Source organism: Sus scrofa, chromosome 5 (genome assembly GCF_000003025.6).
Source record: "Sus scrofa isolate TJ Tabasco breed Duroc chromosome 5, Sscrofa11.1, whole genome shotgun sequence".
NCBI lineage: Eukaryota > Metazoa > Chordata > Mammalia > Artiodactyla > Suidae > Sus > Sus scrofa.
In genome coordinates this window covers 15,606,577-15,626,813 of record NC_010447.5, presented here as the reverse complement: position 1 = coordinate 15,626,813, position 20,237 = coordinate 15,606,577, and the positions used below count along the sequence as shown (strand labels likewise).

At 51.4% G+C, this 20,237-nt stretch overlaps 1 protein-coding gene across 13 annotated transcripts in view; it reads left to right on the top strand.

Annotated features, from left to right (window-relative positions):
• FMNL3 (formin like 3) overlaps window positions 1-20,237 on the top strand; it is a 53,395-nt gene that overhangs the window by 19,246 nt on the left and 13,912 nt on the right. For 7 of the 13 annotated variants that reach the window (XM_021091615.1, XM_021091610.1, XM_021091616.1 and 4 more), the window contains exons 2-5: window positions 12,234-12,317; window positions 13,652-13,732; window positions 14,009-14,085; window positions 17,663-17,746. In XM_021091615.1, the coding sequence (XP_020947274.1) occupies window positions 12,234-12,317; window positions 13,652-13,732; window positions 14,009-14,085; window positions 17,663-17,746 (326 nt within the window). Of the gene's footprint in view, window positions 1-6,353; window positions 7,432-12,016; window positions 12,130-12,233; window positions 12,318-13,651; window positions 13,733-14,008; window positions 14,086-17,662; window positions 17,747-20,237 lie in introns of those variants that run through there. The other 6 variants (XM_021091612.1, XM_021091607.1, XM_021091605.1 and 3 more) reach the window with 2 other exon arrangements.

The window sequence follows — 20,237 nt, the reverse complement described above, 5'->3', positions numbered from 1 at the left end:
GCGGGGGGGGGAGGCAAAAAGAGATTCATGGTCGATCAGACCTCAGGTTGGCAGACCTCAGGCTTAACCTGAGGAAGTCGGGAGACAATGGGGAAGTGGGGGCTTTGAGATAAGGCGGAAGACTCAAAACAACTGCAAAATCTCCCCCAAAAGGTTAGAGTCGTCATCCCAGATCACTCAGCAGAGCACCTTAGTTAGTCAGGGACTCAATTTTGTCTCCTCACTTTTTGGTCCCAGCTTTCCTCTGAATCCCTGAATGGCGCTTGGTGTTTTCAGTCTTGTCTTTCAAAGGGGTATGTGTGCAACTGCTCTAACCTAGAGAATTAATAAACATTTAAATATGTATATTTCGCCTATACTGTTCAGCTACATCTATATACTCTCTCTTTTATGTATTTTAAAGTACTGTGAAATTGGAGTTCCCGTTGTGGCTCAGCTGGTTACAAACCCGAATAGTATCCATTAGTATCCATGAGGATGAGGGTTCAATCTCTGGCCTTGCTCAGTGGGTTAAGGATCTGCTGTTGCTGTGAGCTGTAGTGTAGGTTGCAGATGTGGCTTGGATCTGACGTAGCTGTGGCTGCGGTGTAGGCTGGCAGCTGCAGCTCCGAGTCAACCCCTAGCCTGGAAACTAATAATATGCCTCACTTGCGGCCCTGAAAAGCAAAAAGGAAAAAGTACGGTTGAGTTGTATTTTACTCATGTGCTTAGAAGCTATCTAGAGTAACTCCTGGGGTAGCTTATCCATTTATACCATTTATATAGACCTTTTCCTGGGCCATGCACCATGCAAAGTCCTTTTCATTCATTTATCCCTTTACTTAATTCTTCTAAGAGGTAGCTATTAAGATTCACATTTTATAGATGAATAAGCTGAGGTTCAGAGAAGTCTAGTAACTTTTCCACTGTCTCATGAAAGAGTACCAGGATGCAAATCTAGGCCCTTTCTGATTCCAAAGCCCACGCTGTTATCTGTTGCACTCTGAATGTTTAAATGCCATTCAAGTCTGAGAGAATTGTCACCTTGTGGTGTCCAAGAGGAGAGTTCCCTTGTCTCTTTGCTCTGTGTGGTCTCCCTCTTATCCTGAGACAGAAGCCTTGAACTTCAGGAGTCCAGCACCCATACCTCATTGAGCTGATTTCACCCAGTCTTGCTGGACAGAGAAGCAGTCTAATAATTAACCGGAACCAGTCAGGTAAATCCAGGTGGACTTTCCCAAGTTAGAAATGGAGACTTGTAAGAAACCAATAAAGATGACTTTCTAAGCAAAAAAAAAAAAAAAAAAAAAAGGAAAAAAGAAATGGAGACTTGTTTTCTTTGTAAGGAGATGGCAGAATATGGTAGAAAAAGCCCATATCCTGGCAAAAGTTTTGTTGGAGGCCACATATCTGTGTTTGAATCTGGGTTCTGTCACTTTCTGTATGACTTTGAGAGCCAGTTAGTCTTAGATTCTTAATTCTTTCCCTAGTTAAACAGGCATAGTATCATTTACCCCCACTGGCTATTGAGAGCGGTTAGTGAGGTTATGTGAGGAAAGTGCCTGGTATGCAAGAGACGCCCAGTAATGTTTTCCTCCCCATCCGCGGTCCCTAGTGAATATGGCACCAGGATGCCAGACATTATGAGAAGCAGAAGCAGAGAAGAGTCAGGGCCTCTTTGAGTCATGAGATGGGAACTCGCAGAAGGCTACCTCTGAAGAGATGTTTTTTCCTAGGTGGAAAATCAGATGTAAAAAAGCTGGGACCCTCAAGGAAGGGGTTGAGGTATAGGCAGTCATGACTTCTGTGTCAAGTTCTGGTTTTAAAGGCGTGAGGGTCAAGAGCAGCCTGGGGTCTTTACTATTCCTCTGCAAAGAGGACAGGAGCCCTGAGGCACTGAGGTGGACCCCCATTTGGGAGCACTCGAAAAAGCAAGGAGAGACAGGACTTGTGCCTGTCCCCAGTTGATAACGACTGGTGACAGGTGTGAGCCCGTGCTGGACCTCAGTTTATCCTTCCAAAAAGCAGGAGTCATTTGGTCTGGATGTAGGAAGGGATTCATTAAGTTTTATGATTTGATAATAAGCTCCTGGATTTGTAACAAGACTCCTGGAAAGCCTGAGCTGGGCCCCCAGCTGGTACACTGAGAGAGGTGGAATGCTGCCCCTAGCCAGCCTCTACTGGCCACATGGGCAGCTCGCATCATCCACTAAGCTGCTTCCGTGTGTCAGGCATACTTGTCTAGGAACAGGTGTATTCAAGGAAAGTTCATGGCCTCCCAAAGCTTGTGGTCTAGTTCAGGAAATAATACAGAATGTGAAAGGTAATGGAGTTTCCTGATGGCCCAGCAGTTAAGGATTTGGTGCTGTCACTGCTGTGGCTTGGGTTCGATCCCTGGCCTTGGAACTTTTGCATGCTGTGGGCGTGGCCAGAAAATGTGAAAAGTAAGTCATAATATAAGACTGAAGTAATTTTTTTCATGAAATCTTGTAATTAAAGGGTCTAGCTTAGTAGATGTTTATAAGCCATGGTTTTCCCTTTTTGGGTAAATATACAAGAACTATCACAAGGCAAAACAGGTCTTGCAGTTGGCACAATGCACAATACCTAGAAGACACTGGTGTTGAAGGAATGACTGAATATGATTGTTGGTGGGAGGCAAGAGCAGTAAACCCTACAGAAATTCAGAGGAAGGAGTGTGCAGAGCTCTGGGTTGTTTGGAGGGGGCTTCGTGAGGAAGGTTGATTGTATTGATCCTGCAGGATGCATCCATTTGAAAAGATGCAGAGAAGGGCTACAATAATTTATTGTCTCAGAAGAGGCATTGTGTGGGAATACAAACCCAGGCTTTGGGGTCAGATCTGGTTTCAAATCCAAACTCCATCACATACTGGCTGTGTGACCCTGGGCAAGTTCTATAGCCTTTCTGAGCCTTTGGTTCCTCACCTGTAAGAAGAAATACTATTAGTCTCAACTTCACAGCGTTGTTGTGAGAATCTGACTGCAATGACTCAGGTCACTGCAGAGATGTGGTTCAATCCCTGGCCCAGCAGCGTGGGTTAAAGGACCCTCACACTGTGAGATTTGTTATAGGATATTTACTGAATACCTAAGAAAAGGCAAAGAGACATTAGCCATAAGTTACAAGTCCATGAATATATTTTAAAAGCATTAGTAGGAGTTCCCTTCATGGCTCAGCGGTTAACGAACCCTGCTAGGATCCACAAGGATGCAAGTTCCATCCCTGGCCTCACTCAGTGGGTTAAGGAACCAGCGTTGCCACGAGCTGTGGTGTAGGTTGCAGATGTGGCTCGGATCCCTCGTTGCTGTGGCTGTGGTGTAGGCCAGCAGCTGTAGCTCCAATTTGACCCCTAGCCTGGGAACTTCCATATGCCGTGAGTGCAGCCCTAAAAAAAAAAAAAAAAGTAAAAAGCATTAGCAAATGTGTGGAGGCACTTTTGTGGAGTGCATTTCGACTTTACCACTCTCGATTATGAAAGGTTTGCTAGAGAGCAGGGATTTCATCTGTTGTGAATTGGAGGAGGGACGTGGCTCGCAGTTGGGGACGAGATGATCTCTCTGAGGATAATGGAATAGAAATCTTAGGGCAGGAAGAAGAGGAGTATACCTATGGGGAAATTCAATTTGCCCAGTCTTTATTGAACACCTACTGCAGTGATAAACAAGCTGGTGGTGATGGTTCCTGTGCTCCGGAGCTTGTGGTCTAGTGGGCTGTAAGATGAGTCTGGGGAATTCCCGTCTTGGCACAGCGTAAATGAATCCAATTAGGAACCATGAGGTTGCAGGTTTGATCCCTGGCCTCGCTCAGTGGGTCGAGGATCCAGCGTTGCTGTGCGCTGTGGTGTAGGTCAAAGATGCGGCTAGGATCCTGAGTTGCTGTGGCTCTGGTATAGGCCGGCAGCTACAGCTCCAATTAGACCCCTAGCCTAGGAACCTCCATATGCCGAAGGAGTGGCCCTGAAAAGGCAAAAGACAACAAAAAACAAAAAAACCGAGTCTGGTTAAAAGATGAGTCAGGGGAGTGGCTTAGATTTATGGCATAGAGTTGAAAAAATGAGAAGTGGGAGTTTGCTGAGGGAGGAACAGCATATGAAGAAAGTGATTTGGGCTGTAGCACATAAGGCAGATTATAAGAGAGAGACTAGAAATAGCAGGGTCAGTTGTGAGAAGCTGGATAATTAATTCCCTCCAGGGGCTGAAAAAGGGACTTGGTGATAGTAGAGGTGGTAGCAGGATCAGTCACATATTTATTAAGCACCTGCACATGATTCAGAAAAGGATACGGCATGTCCTCCACCCTTTTTTTTTTCTTCTTCTTTGCTTCACTCATGTGAATCTCATTTCCAAGATCACCTCATGGTCTGGAATAGCTGCTGAAGTTCCAGCCATCACCTCTGCATTCCAACCAGCTGGAAGCAGAAAAGAGAAAAGAAGGGTGTACTCCCTCCCTTTAATGATACTTCTCAGAAGTTGTACACACTACTTCTGCTTGCATCCCACATGATCACATAGCCACACCTGAATTCTAGGGAAGATGACAAATATATTCTGGGTTGCTAAGTGCTCAGTTGAACATTGGAAATAACTACTAAATAAGATAAGTCAGGGATAATAAGTCTCTGCCATATCATTCTTCACATATGATTATGCGCTAGAGCTCAGAAGAGCGGCTGATTATTCTAGGTTGAGTAGTCACAGAATTGGATTTTGAGTCAGGTAGTAATAGGTAAGGATTCTGAAGATGGGGGAAACATCATTTAGAAGCAAATCCTATGGCAGGAGTGACCTTTCCAGAAGAGAAAGTCCAGGAGAGCATGAGCTGGTCAGAGATGCTGGGGCCAACCCTGGGGAGAATCTCACCTCTGAAGCTCTTCCTTATTTTAAGATGCTAAGAACAGCAGGCCAAGGACTTTAGGTTTTCTTATGTAAATGAAAAGAGTCAGAAAAGATTTCTGAACTAAAAAGAAACATGATTTATCTTAAGTGCTAAGAAGTTTAGAAATTTCATCCACATGCAGGTTGGAGGGAGGGAAGGGCTGGAAGTAGGGATGCCAGCTCGAAGGTTATCCCAGAGGGTCAGGCGTGAACAGAAAGGTCCATCTGATGGTGATAGTGGGAAGGGCAGCGAAGGTATGAATGAAAGACCCTGGGAGGGACACGCCCGGGGTGAGTAATGGGCTATGGTCTGAGGAGAGAGAAGAAAATGACTTTTGTGGGATGTAACCCCAGAAATGGTGTGTCCTCTGTGAGGGGTGCTGCCTATTAGGGCTCTCAGGTGGAGGGCAGAGTATCATGAAGAGGAGGGACGGCCTTGGTTGGCTACAGGGACAACGTGAGGCTCTGCCCCAAGACTCCTTCGCTTTGGAAAGCCAGCTGCCCCCAGCAGAATAGTTTCCATTCTGCGTAACTGGGGAGTGTGTGGGTCTGGCTAACCGCGAGGAGGGGCTGAGGAGCCAGCAGACAGATCAAGTTGCTGTGGCAGTGGCTTTTTAAGCTGGGGCTTGGGGGCCTGTAGCTAACCAGAGTTTTTTGGCCTGAGGTTTTGTGCTTCTTGATTGAATGGGCCAGAAAGGGCATCCTCTGCCAGGGTCTGGGGACGAGGTTACCTGCCGAGGTTCCGAGATGTCAGGTGTGAAGCCAGCAGAGGGTAGAGCGTAGAGCTGGGGGGCTTTGCTGGCACTGGGGACGTGGCTGCTCAGGATCCAAGGCAGGAGTCCTCCAGGGCGAAGGGGAGGCCTCGGGGGATGAAGCCACCTCTTTGTTTGATTGATGCTGGCCTACTAAGACCTCTCCTTTCCCCGACTGCCCTGGTATGAGCTGCAGAGCTCAGCCTGAGACATCTGGCAAATCCATCTCTTTTTCCTTCAGACTGCTCAGGGACTTGGCCCATAACTGCCCAGCAAGTCATTTCTGCTTATAGAGTCATCAGTGACCACAGAAGCATGTTCTCCAGACAGGGTTCTGAAAGTTGGCTTTTCCCTGACAGCTTGTCCCCCAAGTGATAGCTCCAACTAAACAAAACCAGAAAGCCAGGCCTAAGCCGCTACAGACACGTAAGTCAAGGAGCACCCACTTTTCTGATGTCTTTTGTTGTGAGGTACCCCAGCCACCTTCCCACAGGTCTATTAGGGCAGCTCAGGCCTTGAGGAAAGGGTGTGTGTGGCTGAAGCTGTGTCACACCCCTGAGCGCTCCCTCCCCCCCACGCGAATAGGGCTGCAAATGCAGGCAGATGAGGAGGGATGGGGAGCTGCACTGTCGAGCCTGTGAGCCTGCGGGGTTTGCAGCACCAGGGCGGGAGGCCTCCAGTCCTGGGAGGTGACTGCTGCTGTCCATCCCTTCCTGGTTTTTTTTTTTTTTTTTTTTTTTCTTTTTTTTTTGCTATTTCTTGGGCTGCTCCCTCGGCATGTGGAGGTTCCCAGGCTAGGGGTCTAATTGGAGCTGTAGCCACCAGCCTACGCCAGAGCCACAGCAACGCGGGATCCGAGCCGCGTCTGCAATCTACACCACAGCTCACGGCAACGCTGGATCGTTAACCCACTGAGCAAGGGCAGGAACCGAACCCGCAACCTCATGGTTCCTAGATGGATTCGCTAACCACTGCGCCACGACGGGAACTCCCCTTCCTGTTCTTGAAGTGTTCACCTCGCTCCGTTGTGGGCAGGGCTACCTGCCCTCCAGCCAAGGGTCACGAACTGTTCCTGTGATTTCCTTTCTGTCACAGGATACAGTTCTTCTCCCAGAGCCTTTCCCAGTTGATTTAGGCTCATTCTAGGCTCTGTCTCAAGTTCTCTCTCTGGATGGGAGGCCGGCCGACGGGGAGAGCCGTCTTGAGCTTCATGTCCCGGGTTGGCAGCAAAGCCAGGCACTGCTTCAATCCACGGGGGCTGCAGGGGGACCTGGCCGCTGATGGAGTCCGCTTCCTCCCCTGCGCTGCTCCTGCCAGTCACAGAGCTGGGGAAGTGTGGGTGTTTGCAGGGGCTGCTGTACTTTCCATGTCTGGACCTTCTTAATTTTAACTCTTGGACCTTTGATCAACCTCCCCCAGTTTTTTGGTTTCCTTTTGCCAGGATCATACTCTTGGGGGGGGAGTAAAAAGGAGCCATGCTGAAACAACGAGATAAACAAACAGTGACGCAGAGGCGGCAGCAGCGTAAGCAATGGGCCGGGCCTGCTGTCTGGGCGGGCTGGGTGGAGGAGGACTCCCGCCCTGCACACCGGCCAGCTGGCTTGTGTTAAAGCGCTGGCTGAAAATAACTCTTATTGTCTGGGAGCTGCTACTGCGGCAGGGCTGGCAGGACTGGCTGTGGCCGCCAAGGGGCCCGAGGCAGCGGGAGCTGGTACCTCCCACCTCCTTGGGCCCTTGCCCTTCGGGAACAGCGCCCAGCTGGCCACAGCTGCGTCTACTGCCCAGCACTATAGACACGTGGAGGGTAAGCTGGGCCACTCCCAACACTCCATCCTTTTGGCAGCTGGGCACAGGCTTTTGTGCCCGGGTGTTGCCTGTTTCACCATTGATTGGGGGCAGAGATGTTGGCTTGTGAGAGGGACCCTGGCAGGAACACAGGGTGGGGACACAGTGCTCCAGCTGCTCCTCCAGCAGTCTCCTGGACTCCCCAGCCTTGTACCTTCTGACTGCATTCTCCTTTGCCCATCTGTACAAAGGGCTGATCTGCGGATGCCCGAGAAGACTTGCTTGCTGGCAGCTGTGACTAGGGCCTCAGCAGCATGTAGTGCCCAGGACAGTGCCCCATTTCATCTCTGGAGAAGTTCTAGACTCGGCTTCTCAGGCCTCCCCACCCCCGTGGGCTGAGCATGGTGGCTGGGGATACCACACTGGGGAGAAGTGGCCAGCCATAGGGCACTCGGTGGGGAGGTGGTTCTCAGAGGGAAAACATTGAGAAAGCCACAAGCTCACATTCTGTATTTGCTCAAAATCAACAGCCCCTGCCTGCCTTCCCTAAAGCCTCCAGAATCCTCTTCGCAGAAAAGCTTCAGACATCTCTCTCCCTTCTCTCAGAGAAGCTCTGCTGTTTTCGTCTCTGTTCCTAAGCTTTATCATGGTCGATTGGGACCAGTAGAAGCAGTTGGAAATTTTTGGTGGTTCCTATTTCTGTTTGTTGGGTTTTCCCCAGGCCTGGCCCAAGGAGAGCGACAGAGTCAGGGGTGAGTCCCAGCACAGGACCCACAGCTTTGAAGGAAACTCCAACCCCACCGGCATTTCCCTTCCCCTGCATGGGAAGGAAACGAGGAGGGGCTAACTGGCCAGTTAGCAGGGGGTGGGTGTGGAGGGGTGCAGGGCAGGAAAGGGAAGGGAACCTCTGTGACCGGAGCTACCTCCCTCCTTGGCTTTGCGGGGGCTGATGGGGGTCGGGGGAGTCAGGAAAGCTCGCTGCAGGGACTGACCAGGCCCTTGTTCCCACAGAGCCCAGGAAGCGGGTGGCCACTGAGCAGAGCACTCTGCCTGGCCTCACACTGGCAGTAAACCAGAGCAGCCTTGCCAGACGCATCAGATCCACCCCTTTCTGCTTCTTCCTGTTATAGGTTTTTATTATTAGACTTCTGGCTGGTTCCCTCTGATTTAGGAATCCGTCCCAGAGTTGCTTTCAGTCTGAGTTCATCTCCTCCCATCTCCCTGGGGTCTCTCCCTCCCTTTCCAAGGAGGGTGGTATTTCATGGCCTCCTGGTCTTAGAGGAAACCAGAGAGGGATCCACGGAGGGTAGGGGATTGCTCTGTCCTCAGGGTGTTGAGAAGCAGTGCTGCGGGAGAGACAGCCCAGGAGCAAGTGGGCAGGTCCTTGGGATGTCAAAACATTACTCAGGGTTTCTAGGAGCAAGAGGGAGGGAACCGCGTTGAACACCCACAGTGTTCCAGACACATATGGACCTAAAGTATTTATCATTTAATCCTCATAAGACCCTGTGAAGTAGTGAGATTATCTCTGTTTTATGGATGAGCTCACCGAGGTTCCTTGACTCTGAAGAGCCCAAAGTTGATCTTGAGCCCTCTGATTGCACATTCAGTGTCCTCTGCCCCAAGACAGCGGAGCTCTCCTTGCTGTTCAGCAAGGGTTTCAGTGAGGAATTAGCCGGAACTCAGCCTGGCTTCTGCCTTAAGAGAGCCCACGGTCTCTGCGGAGCCATGGCAGGAAAATGTCAAGGAAATAAACCTCTGACCATGACCGGAAGGAACATTGTCACATTTGCTCCCTGGCTGTCCCCCCGGAACTCAGGAAGCTGCCCTTCCTCAGGACGTTGAGCCCTGCTGGCCTCACACACATTATCAGGTGGAGGCAGAAGCCCTGATGCCCCGGTCTGGGAGAGAAAGAACTGCCTAGCCAGGCCCTGGTCCTGCCCCCTTGGTGGGTGGCTCCTTCCCCACAGTCATTGATGGATTTCTTGTGAGTGTTGGAGGCTGAGGGGTTCCCCCACCCACTTCCTCCCCCATCACACTTGGGTCCCAAAGGAGCAGAGAAGGCAACCATCACTGTCCAGAAAGGGCCACTCAGAACTCTAGACTGGAGGATGTGGGCCTGTGGTCAGAATCAATTCATGCTGCTGCCACCTGTTTCCATACTCTGGGGTCCCTCCCTCCTGGGCATCCAGAGTTTGGCCTGGTCCTTGAGGTGCTTCTTCCTTGGTCTCCGGTTAGGGGGCCCGAAGGTGATGACTCTGCTCTGTCTTTGAAGCCTCCGGTTGCCCAGATGTTTTCTCACCAGTTCACCTGGAGGAGGAAATGCGAGGCCACAGCAGCTGACTGTGGGTGGCTAAGGGAGGAAGTTGGTGTAGACGGGATGTGATGTCTGCCACAGTAGCGACAAGCTCTCCCTCCCCCTCCCCAGCTGCCTTCTTCCAGGGGACACAGCTGTTTTATATCTTCATGGCACAGACTTGGGAGAAAGGGGCAGATAACCGTGAAGTCATCTTAGGATGTGCCCAGAGCCAGAACCAGGCCTGCTCTGACTTGGGCTCAGTTGGCAGCAGGCTGGCCCTGGTCAGGTGGGAGACCTTGCTGAGGGCCACCTTTGATCTCTGCGTCCTTGTTCTGTTGTGGCCTCCTGCTCCTGTCCTGCCATCCACACAGACATACTGAGATTGGCTCTTACCACAGTCGTTCCAGAGAGAACATCTGGGGTTGTATTTGCCCATCTGGCCACCCCCTGCTGTGTCGGCAGTGGGGAGGATTGGGGTAGCCTCTCTTCCCTGCGGAAGCTCAGACAGATTCCCAGGGCAGCAGAAGCCATGGGGAGAGGTGTAGAGTGGTGGTCTCCTCCCTGACTTTTCTTCTCGTAACCTCGTCTCTATTCCACAATTCCTCCATTTCTAAACACTGAGCAGAAATCCCAACCCTTCGAGCCATAGTGACCCTGTTTCCAGCCAGGGGCTGGGCCCAGAGATCAGAACCAGGAGATCTTAACCATAGGTTTACCATCAACCTACGCTCCACGAGGTGTCTGTCACCGTGTTAGGCATTATCGGGGCTTGGGGATCATGTGAACGGCCCCAGTCCTTTAGGAGCTAGATGAGCATGCAACTGGCTTAAAAGTGTCTGTGTAGATAAATGCATAGTAAATAGATACGGGTAATAGAAATAAATCATGTTTAAGAATTTTCTTTCAGTTTCTCAGCAAACGGAGGGCCCACTCCAGGACACCTGCTGCTTCTGGAATAATGCAGGGCCTGTGTGACTCCTTGGAATCCAGGGCCCACGCAGTTTGTGTTCCCAGGGATGAGGATGGCAAGGAGTGAGCACACCAAGTGGTAAACCACGTGATCATGCTTCGTTTGCCTGGGAGCTAGAGTTGAATTTGGAGTAGTAGGTAAAGGAGAAAAAGCTGAGAGGAAGGCCTTCCAGGGGGCCTGCAGCGTGCTAGGGGAGGAGGCTGGGTTTGTGGGAAGTCACGTGGGTCATCAGACAGCTATGACACTTTAGGGAGGAGATTGTGTTTGATTCAGGAGTTGGGAATAGTGAGCAGGTGCAGTGAGCTGCCTTTGGAGCAAAGGCAGCTGGACTGGTTAGAAGGGAGGCTTGGCTGGACAGGGTAAGGAGGGGAAGGTAGGGTTCGCTTGTGGATGTCATGGGCTTTTACTCACACCTGTATTCACTTATTTGGCAGATGGTAATGGACAAAATAAAGTGAGTCCTAGTCTGTCCTGTACTCTAGGTTTGAGTGTCTCAGTAAGGGGTTGGGACACTTTACTGTGTCTTAAATAATTGGGAGTTGTGTCATAAGTAATTGATACTAATAATTAAGCACTGAAATTTTATAAGTTATCTCCTTAAAAATTTGAGCAGTTAGGAGGTCCCATCGCGGTTCAGCGGAAACGAATCCATCGTGGTTCAGCATCCATGAGGATGCAGGTTCAATCCCTGGCCTCGCTCAGTGGGTCGGGGATCTGGCGTTGCGATGAGCTGTGGTGTAGATCGCAGACTCAGCTCAGATCCTGTATTGCTATGGCTGTGGCTTAGGCCAGCAGCTCTAGCTCCGATTCGTTCGACCCCTAGCTTGGGAACCTCCATATGTCTCGGGTGCGGCCCTAAAAAAAGCACAAAGATAAAAAATAAAATAAAAAAATGAGCAGTTATCTTTATGTTAATGTCCTACTCATTCAGTTGTATCCTGGTATGAGGGAAAGGGGTAGCGTTGTAGCATCTGCACAGGCTGCGGGTGGCCCAGGATTCACCCATGGGCTTACCTGGTTCAGGTACCTATCTCTCAGGCTGGGGGGGAAAGCGATTGAAGGTTGTCACTTTAGACTGGTGGCTTTCAAACTTTTTTGACCTGTCCCATGTTCGGAAGCACATTTTACAATGTGATCTCTGTGTGTGTATATATGTGTGTGTGTATATATGTGGGTGTATATACATAAAGTATAAAAAGAAACAAAAGCTTCATGAAACATGATTTGTACTTGCCACTTGCAGTGCATTCTGATATCGCCAATCTTATTCTGTTTTTAATCTGCTCGTTTTCATTTAAAATCAAGTTACTCTTGACTCATTAAACTGATTCCACGACCTGTGGTTTGGAAAACAAACCAAACTGAACCAAACTGAACCAAATACGAAGGGGCAGCAGGAGGATGGTTGTGCCTCTCCAAGCCTTCCTTATCAGCCACGGAGTGTTGAGGTGAAGCCTGAGGGTCCTGGGGGACAAAGCTGAGCACAGTCTAGGCTGTCTCTCCTCTGGGTTGGGGGGACTTTCAGCCCCATTGACGCAGATTCTCTCCTCAGAGCTCCATGAACCTGCCTCCTGACAAGGCCCGGCTCCTGCGGCAGTATGACAACGAGAAGAAGTGGGATCTGATCTGTGACCAGGTACGGGCTTTGGGGGCAGGGCCAGAAGTTGGGGGCAGGGGGGTGTCTTGGGCTGGACAAGGCAGCAGGGCCAGAGCCACTGACCACAGTTCTGGGGGCCCTTGAGGAGCCCTGGCCTGGGCCTGACTTCAGTCCACACTCACTTCCTGTTCCAAAAGGACTGTTTTAACAGACAGGGCTGGTAAGCCAAGTTCCCCTCTAACTCCCCCACAGAGCTGTTGTCTAGCTTCCCAGTGAGCAGCAGCCTTAAGGAGGTTTGAGTAGGTGTGGGGTGTCGGGTCTGCTGTGGAGGAGTTTCCTGGTTTTCCCAGCAGAGCCTGTTTCTCCCTTTCCCCTGGGTGAGGGCCATGCCAGCGGGGAATCCACCGGACCGCTTTTCTCTCTGACAAATAGGGTTTTCCCCACTATGTACAGGCTTCTAGTTTTCTGTTCCCAAATCTCAGAACGTAAGGGTTGGAGGCTGTCCCTACATGAAAGCGTAGAGCTGAAAGAGAAAATAAAGATTATCACTTAGCTCAGAATCAAGAGCTGACGCCTTCCCCCTTGCCCTTTCCCCTGTACACATTGGAAGCTCACACGTCACGAGTTTCTGAACTCAGCCAGGCCTGTCTGCACTGCTGGGAGAGTCAGCTTTTCCTTCCTTACCTCTTGGGAAGTGTGGAAGCTCCTGGACCGAGTATAGGCAGTCTGTTGACCCAACACGTTTCTTTTCTTTCTTTTTCTTTCCTTTTTTTTTTTTTTTTTTTTTTTTTTTTTGGTGTTTTTAGAGCCACATCAGAGGCATACAGAGGTTCCCGGGCTAGGGGTCCCATCAGAGCTACAGCTACCAGCCTACACCACAGCCACCACAATGCAGGATCTGAGCTGCATCTTCGACCTACACCACAGGCTCACGGCAACGCTGGATCCTTAATCCACTGAGCAAGGCCAGGGATTGAACTCGCAACCTCATGGTTCCTAGTCAGATTCATTTCCACTGTACCACAACAGGAACTCCAGCCCAGCACTTTTCCAATGGAGCTTTGCCATAAACACATTTATTATTTCTTTTCAAGCCCTGAATAAAATCACAATCATACCTACATTTAGGGTGCTGTTTATGGCTGCATAATCCCCACATCTTCTTAGCAAGCAGGAGGGCTCTTAAAATGATTTTTAAAATATTTTAGGCTCAGGGAGTACTAATTGAAGAAGAAGATGGAAACAGATGGGAAGTACCTGAGAATTAGTCAAGGCGGGGAACCTATGGTTTGGGTGATGCTCAGGGCCAGGTGACAACTTTGGGAGGCTGAGTCCCCCGGACGTCTGGGTACAAATGCATGTTTCCCTTACAGGAACGATTCCAGGTGAAGAATCCTCCCCACACTTATATCCAGAAACTCCAGAGCTTCTTGGACCCCAGCGTAACTCGGAAGGTGAAGTGCGAGGCCAGGAGGCCCCGTCTTGCTGCGCTTTATCATCCTGCGGGGTTTAGGGGCAAACCCTCTGATCTGGGTTGGGACTGCTTCTGAGCAAGGGCTGTTGGGTGTCTGTGTTCTGAGGCCGTGGCCCTGGAGCTGCTGGCTAGGAACAGAGGCGGGGACTGTCACTGCCCTCTCGTCTGCCTTCCCCTTCCTTTTCTACCCCCGTGGCTTGTATTGTGCCGTTGAGTTGGGGGCCTCCATCAGTGACAGCCAACCCCATGTTTGCAGAAGTTCAGGAGGAGAGTGCAGGAGTCAACCAAAGTCCTGAGAGAGCTGGAGATCTCGCTTCGTACCAACCACATTGGGTGAGTCAGAGTCGGCTCTCACAGTTTTCACCTGGCGCCTTGGCACCTGCTGTCCTCTGAGGAGCGTTTGCCTGTTTACCTCCCTACCATGGGGTCGAGCTGCCTCTTGAATGGCCTTTGGTTCCCCAGAGAGCTTCAGACTGTTTCTTTTCTGGCTTTTCTCCCCCTCAGCTCTGCCAGCTGCTGACTGGATGCTCCTGGCAAGTTTGGGGCCTCTCCTGGGGTCGCCAGCATGTGGCTTTGAGAGGAAGACATTCCCACAGCAGCTGAGACTGGAGTCTGCCTGTGGCCTGGGGCTGGGCCAAGGGAGGCCCGGAGAAGGCTGGGACAGGGAGTATATTGCACTGGGTAGCTGAGACCTAGTTCATAGACTCTTTGCTGCCCAGAGATTATTTGCTTGATTATAAGACCATTTTAATTCATGAGCAGAAGCCGCTTCCTGAAGCACCAGGAAAGATCTAAGACAGTGGGGGCCAGGACTTGAAAGTCTTCTGTAGTCACAGACCCTGGCACTGCCAACCCATCGACAGGCTCCTAGGAACTACACGAGATTTTTTTTCCCAGAGGAGTGGGAACCGGACCTGCCAGACAGGCAGAGGGCTAACGTGTGAGGTATAGTGAAAGACAACAGAGAGGGAGTTGCTGCTGTGGTGCAGTAGCTTAAGGATCCAGCATCATCTCTGTAGCAGCACGGGTTCGATCCCCAGCCTGGCACAGTGGGTTAAGGATCCAGCGTTGCCGCAGTTGTGGCATAGGTCAAAATTGCAGCTTGGATTTGATCCCTGGCCCAGGAACTTCCATGTGCCACGGGTGCAGCTAAAAAAAAAAAAAAAAAGACAGCAGTGGTCTCGGTTTTATGAAACCGTAACCAGTCAGAGTAAATATAGTGAAAGTGAGAGAGAGAGGAAGAGAGTGTGTGTGAGTGTGTGTACAAAGGACAGGGAAGGTCACCTATGGAGGACTGTGAGCAGGGGCCTGGCACGAATGTTGAGAGCTTACACATGTGACAAAGTCGAGCCTGCGGTGAGGGTGGGGGTTGCTGGGCAGGTGCCAGCCCCAGGGTCCTGGGCTTCCTGAGAGCATGGAGCCAAATGACATCATCTGCCTTCCCCTTCTGTCCCTGGCAGCTGCCCGCTCGTCCGCCCCCAAGCTGAGCCTGCCTGGGGTTCTTACAGGGGCTACCTGTGTGCAGCCAGCTGCCGCAGCAGCAATCACAGGGGAAACGGTACAGGAGGGAACAGGAAAGGGACAGTTCCTGGCCTCGGTAGCTGTGCTTGGTGGCCAGAGTTGGCTTCCACACCTCATGTCATTAAGAACTGACTTGTTCGGAAATGCGTAACTAAGCCTTCACCTTTATTTGGTGAAGGTCACGGAAGGAACAACTGCAGAGCCTCACGAGCTACCCCACATGTGAGAGCAAGAGCAACACAGCCGACAGCTCAGACCCCACCTACCGCCTTGCGTTCCTCCACAGGCCTTTGCCTGCCTCCTTCCCTCTTTCTTTGGTCCTCCTGTCTTCCTCACTAAGTCCCACCGTGAGGCCCTCCTGTGAGGGTGGGGGGTCTGCTCTTCTCAGGAGAGGGCCACGGAGCCGTGCGTGGCAGTCCCCTTGGCCCGCCCCTGCTACCTGGTGCCGTCCCCTCTGGCCACTGGCCAGGATCTGGGGCCAGAGCAGCATGGTTCCCAGGCCCAGGCCTCTTGGCAGCCGGCACACAAGTCAGAGGTCTGGACCTGGTGCTTGGTTCCCAGGGAGCAGCTTGGTGTCTGGCACTTTGGGAGCTCCTGTTATCCGTGTGTGGCTTCTCTGTCAGTTATGCGGGAGGGCCAGGATCCTTCCTGGATTTCTGGGCAGGAAGCGTCTGTGCGTTTGTCAGGCTGTCAGGCTGGGCTTGGGGTGCTCCGGGGCAGTAGGAGCCCAGGGCGAGGTGGGGAGAGGAGGATCTTGCTTCCGCCCATCAGCCCCAGGCCAGGAGAGGATGGGAACTCGGGCCCTGGAGCGGGCGGGCTGGGATCAGGCTGGGAAGTGGAATTCCAGAGCTTCTCCAGCTCCTCCTCTCTCTGGTTTGTATTGGTTTCTTGGCCTTGCCTAAGTGCCCTTTAACCTCTCCTCAAAGTGTCAAGATCCCGAAAATAGCAGTGTAGACTCAGACAGGAAATGAGAAGGGGGTGGGGAGCTGGAGAGCAGACAGACAGGAAACGGGAGGCCTGTCGGCCCCCAGAGAGGAAGCTAACTTCAGGCAGCTCCGGTGTCAGTCAGCCTTAGCCAGAGCCTGCTGCCAGATCTTGGCGGGCCTGGTGCTCTGCCCGGCCTCTCTCTGTCATCCCGGGGTGTGGCCATCGTCAAACATGGCGCTGGGGCTCCAGCTGTGGAGGAGAAGTGGCCCCGCAGGGCTGTTTGGCACAGCTGGCCTAGGAAGACCCCCTCATGCTCATGGGGAACAGAGCACAGGGGGAAGTCAGGGATTCATCCTAAAAGTTTTATGTCTCTGGGTCCTGTGTGTCGATAAGACAGGAAGAACCAGAGTTCCCATTGTGGCTCAGTGGTTAATGAACCCGACCAGTGTCCATGAGGATGTGAGTTCAATCCCTGGCCTCGCTTAGTGGGTTAAGGACCCAACATTGCCATAAGCTGTGATATAGGTCTCAGACGTGGCTCGGATCTGGCATTGCTGTAGCTGTGGTATAGGCTGGCAGCTGCAGCTCTGATTTGACCCTTAGCCTGGGAACTTAAATATGCCTTGGGTGTGGCCCTAAAAAGGGGGGGTGGGGGGGAGACAGGAAGAACCTGTCCTTCTGAGACTCGCTCCTGATTTCCCTTCCAGGGATCTCTCAGCTCAGAAGGCCTAAAGGCAGACGAGTGGACAATGGATCCCTGGTCTGCCCACCCACCCACTCCACCCCCAGCCGGTTCAGTCTCTCAGTGGTCAGAGCCATTCTGGGGTTACTCGAGTTCCTGACTGTTCCTCCATCCTTTTTCTATTCTGCCAGACTCACCCTCACCAAACACAAAAGTCCCACTATCCCTCTGCTCACTGCTTCCCAAAATACCTGTCCTTGAGCTTGGTGGAAGCCCTCTGGCCTCATATGCCTCTGTTCCAGAGCTCTCTTTGGCTCTGCCTGTCTTTTGACTGAGACTTTGATTAAGTTGGGGGCGTGATGGTCTCTCTCAGGCACAGCTCTGCCCAAGGGCTGCAGTAAATGCTCTGGATAACCCCCGATTCTTCCCACCAGGGTTGTGCCAGGATGGTGTCCCCAGCTCATGCCAGACACCAGGGACCCAGAAAATGATCAAGGGGGGGGCCTGGTCCTTGAGGAGGGGGCTTCTGAAAGCTGATTAGGCTGACGTGGTGTTTCAAGGCTTATACCTTTCCCCATCCCTGGCTGCCCTACCTCAGGGAGGTCCAGGCCAGCGACGTGACCTTGGCTGGGTCTGCCATGGGCTTTGATCTTCAGAATTCTCTCAGCCTGGTGCTGAGTTCAGAGGATCCAAGAGGGGGTGGTATTTTGTCAGAGGCACCTTGTCCTCCCCCTTGACCCACTTTAGCAGACCCCTCCACTGTGTTTCTTTTATCTGCAGGTGGGTGCGGGAGTTTCTGAACGATGAAAACAAAGGCCTGGATGTGCTGGTGGATTACCTGTCATTTGCCCAGTGTTCTGTCATGTAAGTACCACCTGGGACTAGGGTTGGGAACCCGTGAGGAAGGACACGGTCCCCTTCTGCTTTGATGAGGAAGGACAAGCTTGCAGGAGTGAAGATGGGAATGGGAACCCCAGGCGGGAGGGAGGAGCCCAGGCAGCAGGGTGGGAGTGACAGGCGGCCCAGGATCAGTGAGGAATGCCGGATGGCTGGAGTAGAAGGTGTGTTTTGGGGAGCAGGAGGGGAGAGATGGAAAGGGGGCTCAGAATTCCAACTGAAAGGATCCAGACTCCATGCTGGGAGCAATCCAAGGAAATGTCCTGGCCTCTGGGAGAGGTGCCCTGGGAGATGCGTTTGCTCTGGGAGAGCTAAGTCTTCAAACATTTCCTTTGGGGCTCTAAAAATACTTCCTTTGGGTTTGCAGTTGTGAGAGGGTTACTCCAGGTCACCCCAGGAGCCATGAGCATGACCTTTGATGCTGATTGAAAATGAAGCATTCAGGGGCCTTTTTTTTGGGGGGGGGTGGCTAGTGCAAAGGCGAAGGCGATGTGGGGTAGTAGAAGGAACGAGGGCTTTCAAGTTAAGACAAAGCCCAAAGCCGGCATGGGTCTCTTCTCTCCTTTACTATGTGCATGACCTCAGGCAGGTTTGCTGAAGTCCTCTTATAAAGTGTGTGTGGAGAGGGGCTGGGAATCCATGTTCCAGAGTTGCTGTAAGGATGAGATGATAATGTGTGTCAGGTACTTTGTAGAACAGTCTATACTGTGGTGGCCACTTTATTGTTAATTGTTACTATTTAAGGTGATATTCCCTACCATAATTACCTAAATATATGGAAAGAGGGATTCATGGATCATTAACAGCATGACCAACACACTCAGGCTTATGCTCAAGACTTGGGTCAGCCCTTGGGTGACTGATCATCCTGGTTTGCTCGTGACCTTCCCGTGTTAGCCCTGAAAGCCCCAAGGCCTGGGGAATCCCTCAGCCCCAGCCTTGACTTTCACTTTTGTTGCTAATGTCCTTGCCTCCTGGCAGTTCTCCTGCCTCCAGCAGGTTTTCACTCTCATCTCCTTACACATTCGAACCTAGGTTTGGCCTCCATCACTTTTTCCAGGTCATCCCCTATGAAGAATAAGAGTGGCCCATTCCCCATTTCTATCCCCACGGAAGTCAAGCTTCATGATCCTCCTAGCCCTTAAAAAAAAAAAAAAAAAAAAAAAAAAACCCACTCTTTTTATAGAAAGAAATGAAAAACATTTGCTGAAGTGTTTTTTAATTCAGAGCTTTTATAGTAAAACGATGTAGATCATTTTTCCAAATAAGCTTATCTCGTTTGAAAAGCAAACAAATTCCAGCTGCTTAAAACCAAAATACACTGGAACCTCAGTATTGTAGTGTCCACAGCGGTACCTTGGACTCTGTTTTAAGAGAAAGACTTGGGAAGAGTATGTGTTTTGGGAAGGGTTGAGAGGAAAAGGGTGAAGCCAGATCGAGTTTGTGTGAAGGCACTTATTTGGAAACTGCATGTCCCAGTGCTGGGGAGTACTGTTATCGCTGGAGAGAAGCGCCTGGCAAGCCGTCTGGCTGTCCCGGAAACCCCTCTGATGTCTGCTCAAGAGCCCCATTAAACAGCTGATCGTCAGGGTCCTGAAGTGTTTCCTTGGGAACATCCAGGCATCTGCAGATACCGCTTCCTATTTGAGAAAGCCTCGCCTCTTTCCCTTTGACCCTGGGGCTGTGCAAGTCTGAGCCAAAGGCTCCTGGGGGAGGAGCCTGTAGGAAGTGCTCAGTCCTGAGTGACCTATGGGGGATGGGGGTGGGGTGGGGGGAAGGACAGGAAAGAGGAGTGGGGCTTGTTTGTCAGAGGGGGTACATCCTGATGTGGGCATGTGATCCTGAGCTGTCCTCCTGGCCCTACCACTTCCCAAACTGCCCGTGGTAGGAGGCATCTGGCCCCAGAAGCAGAAGTGACAGAGAAACCATCCCAACTCCTGTAGGGACCTGTGATTTCTTCCCCTAAGGAAGCTGAAGCCCAAGGAGCCTCTAAACCAGAAAAACCTAGAAGCCCCAAATAGGACTATGGAAAACCCAGACATTAAATCCCAGTGCTAGGAAGTTCCCACTGTGGCTCAACAGGTTAAGAACCTGACTGGTGTCTGTGAGGATGCAGGTTTGATCCCTGGCCTCGCTCAGTGGGTTAAGAATCGCTGTTGCAGCAAGCTATGGCACAGGCCGCAGATGCAGCTCGGATCTGGCATTTGCAGTGGCCGTGGTTGTAGGCCTGCAGCCACAACTCTGATTTGACCCATAGCCCAGGAACTTACGTATGCTGCAGCTGCAGCCCTAAAAAAACAAAACAAAAGCAAACCTAGTACGAGGGTGAGACCGTGGTGCTTTTCCTGAATGTAGAGGCCTGTCCCACTCTGGGTTTGCCAGGACCCTGTTCTCTTCCTGCCCTCATGAGCCCAGTCCAGAACTTACTGGGCCTCAGGGCACTGAGAAGCCTCTTTGG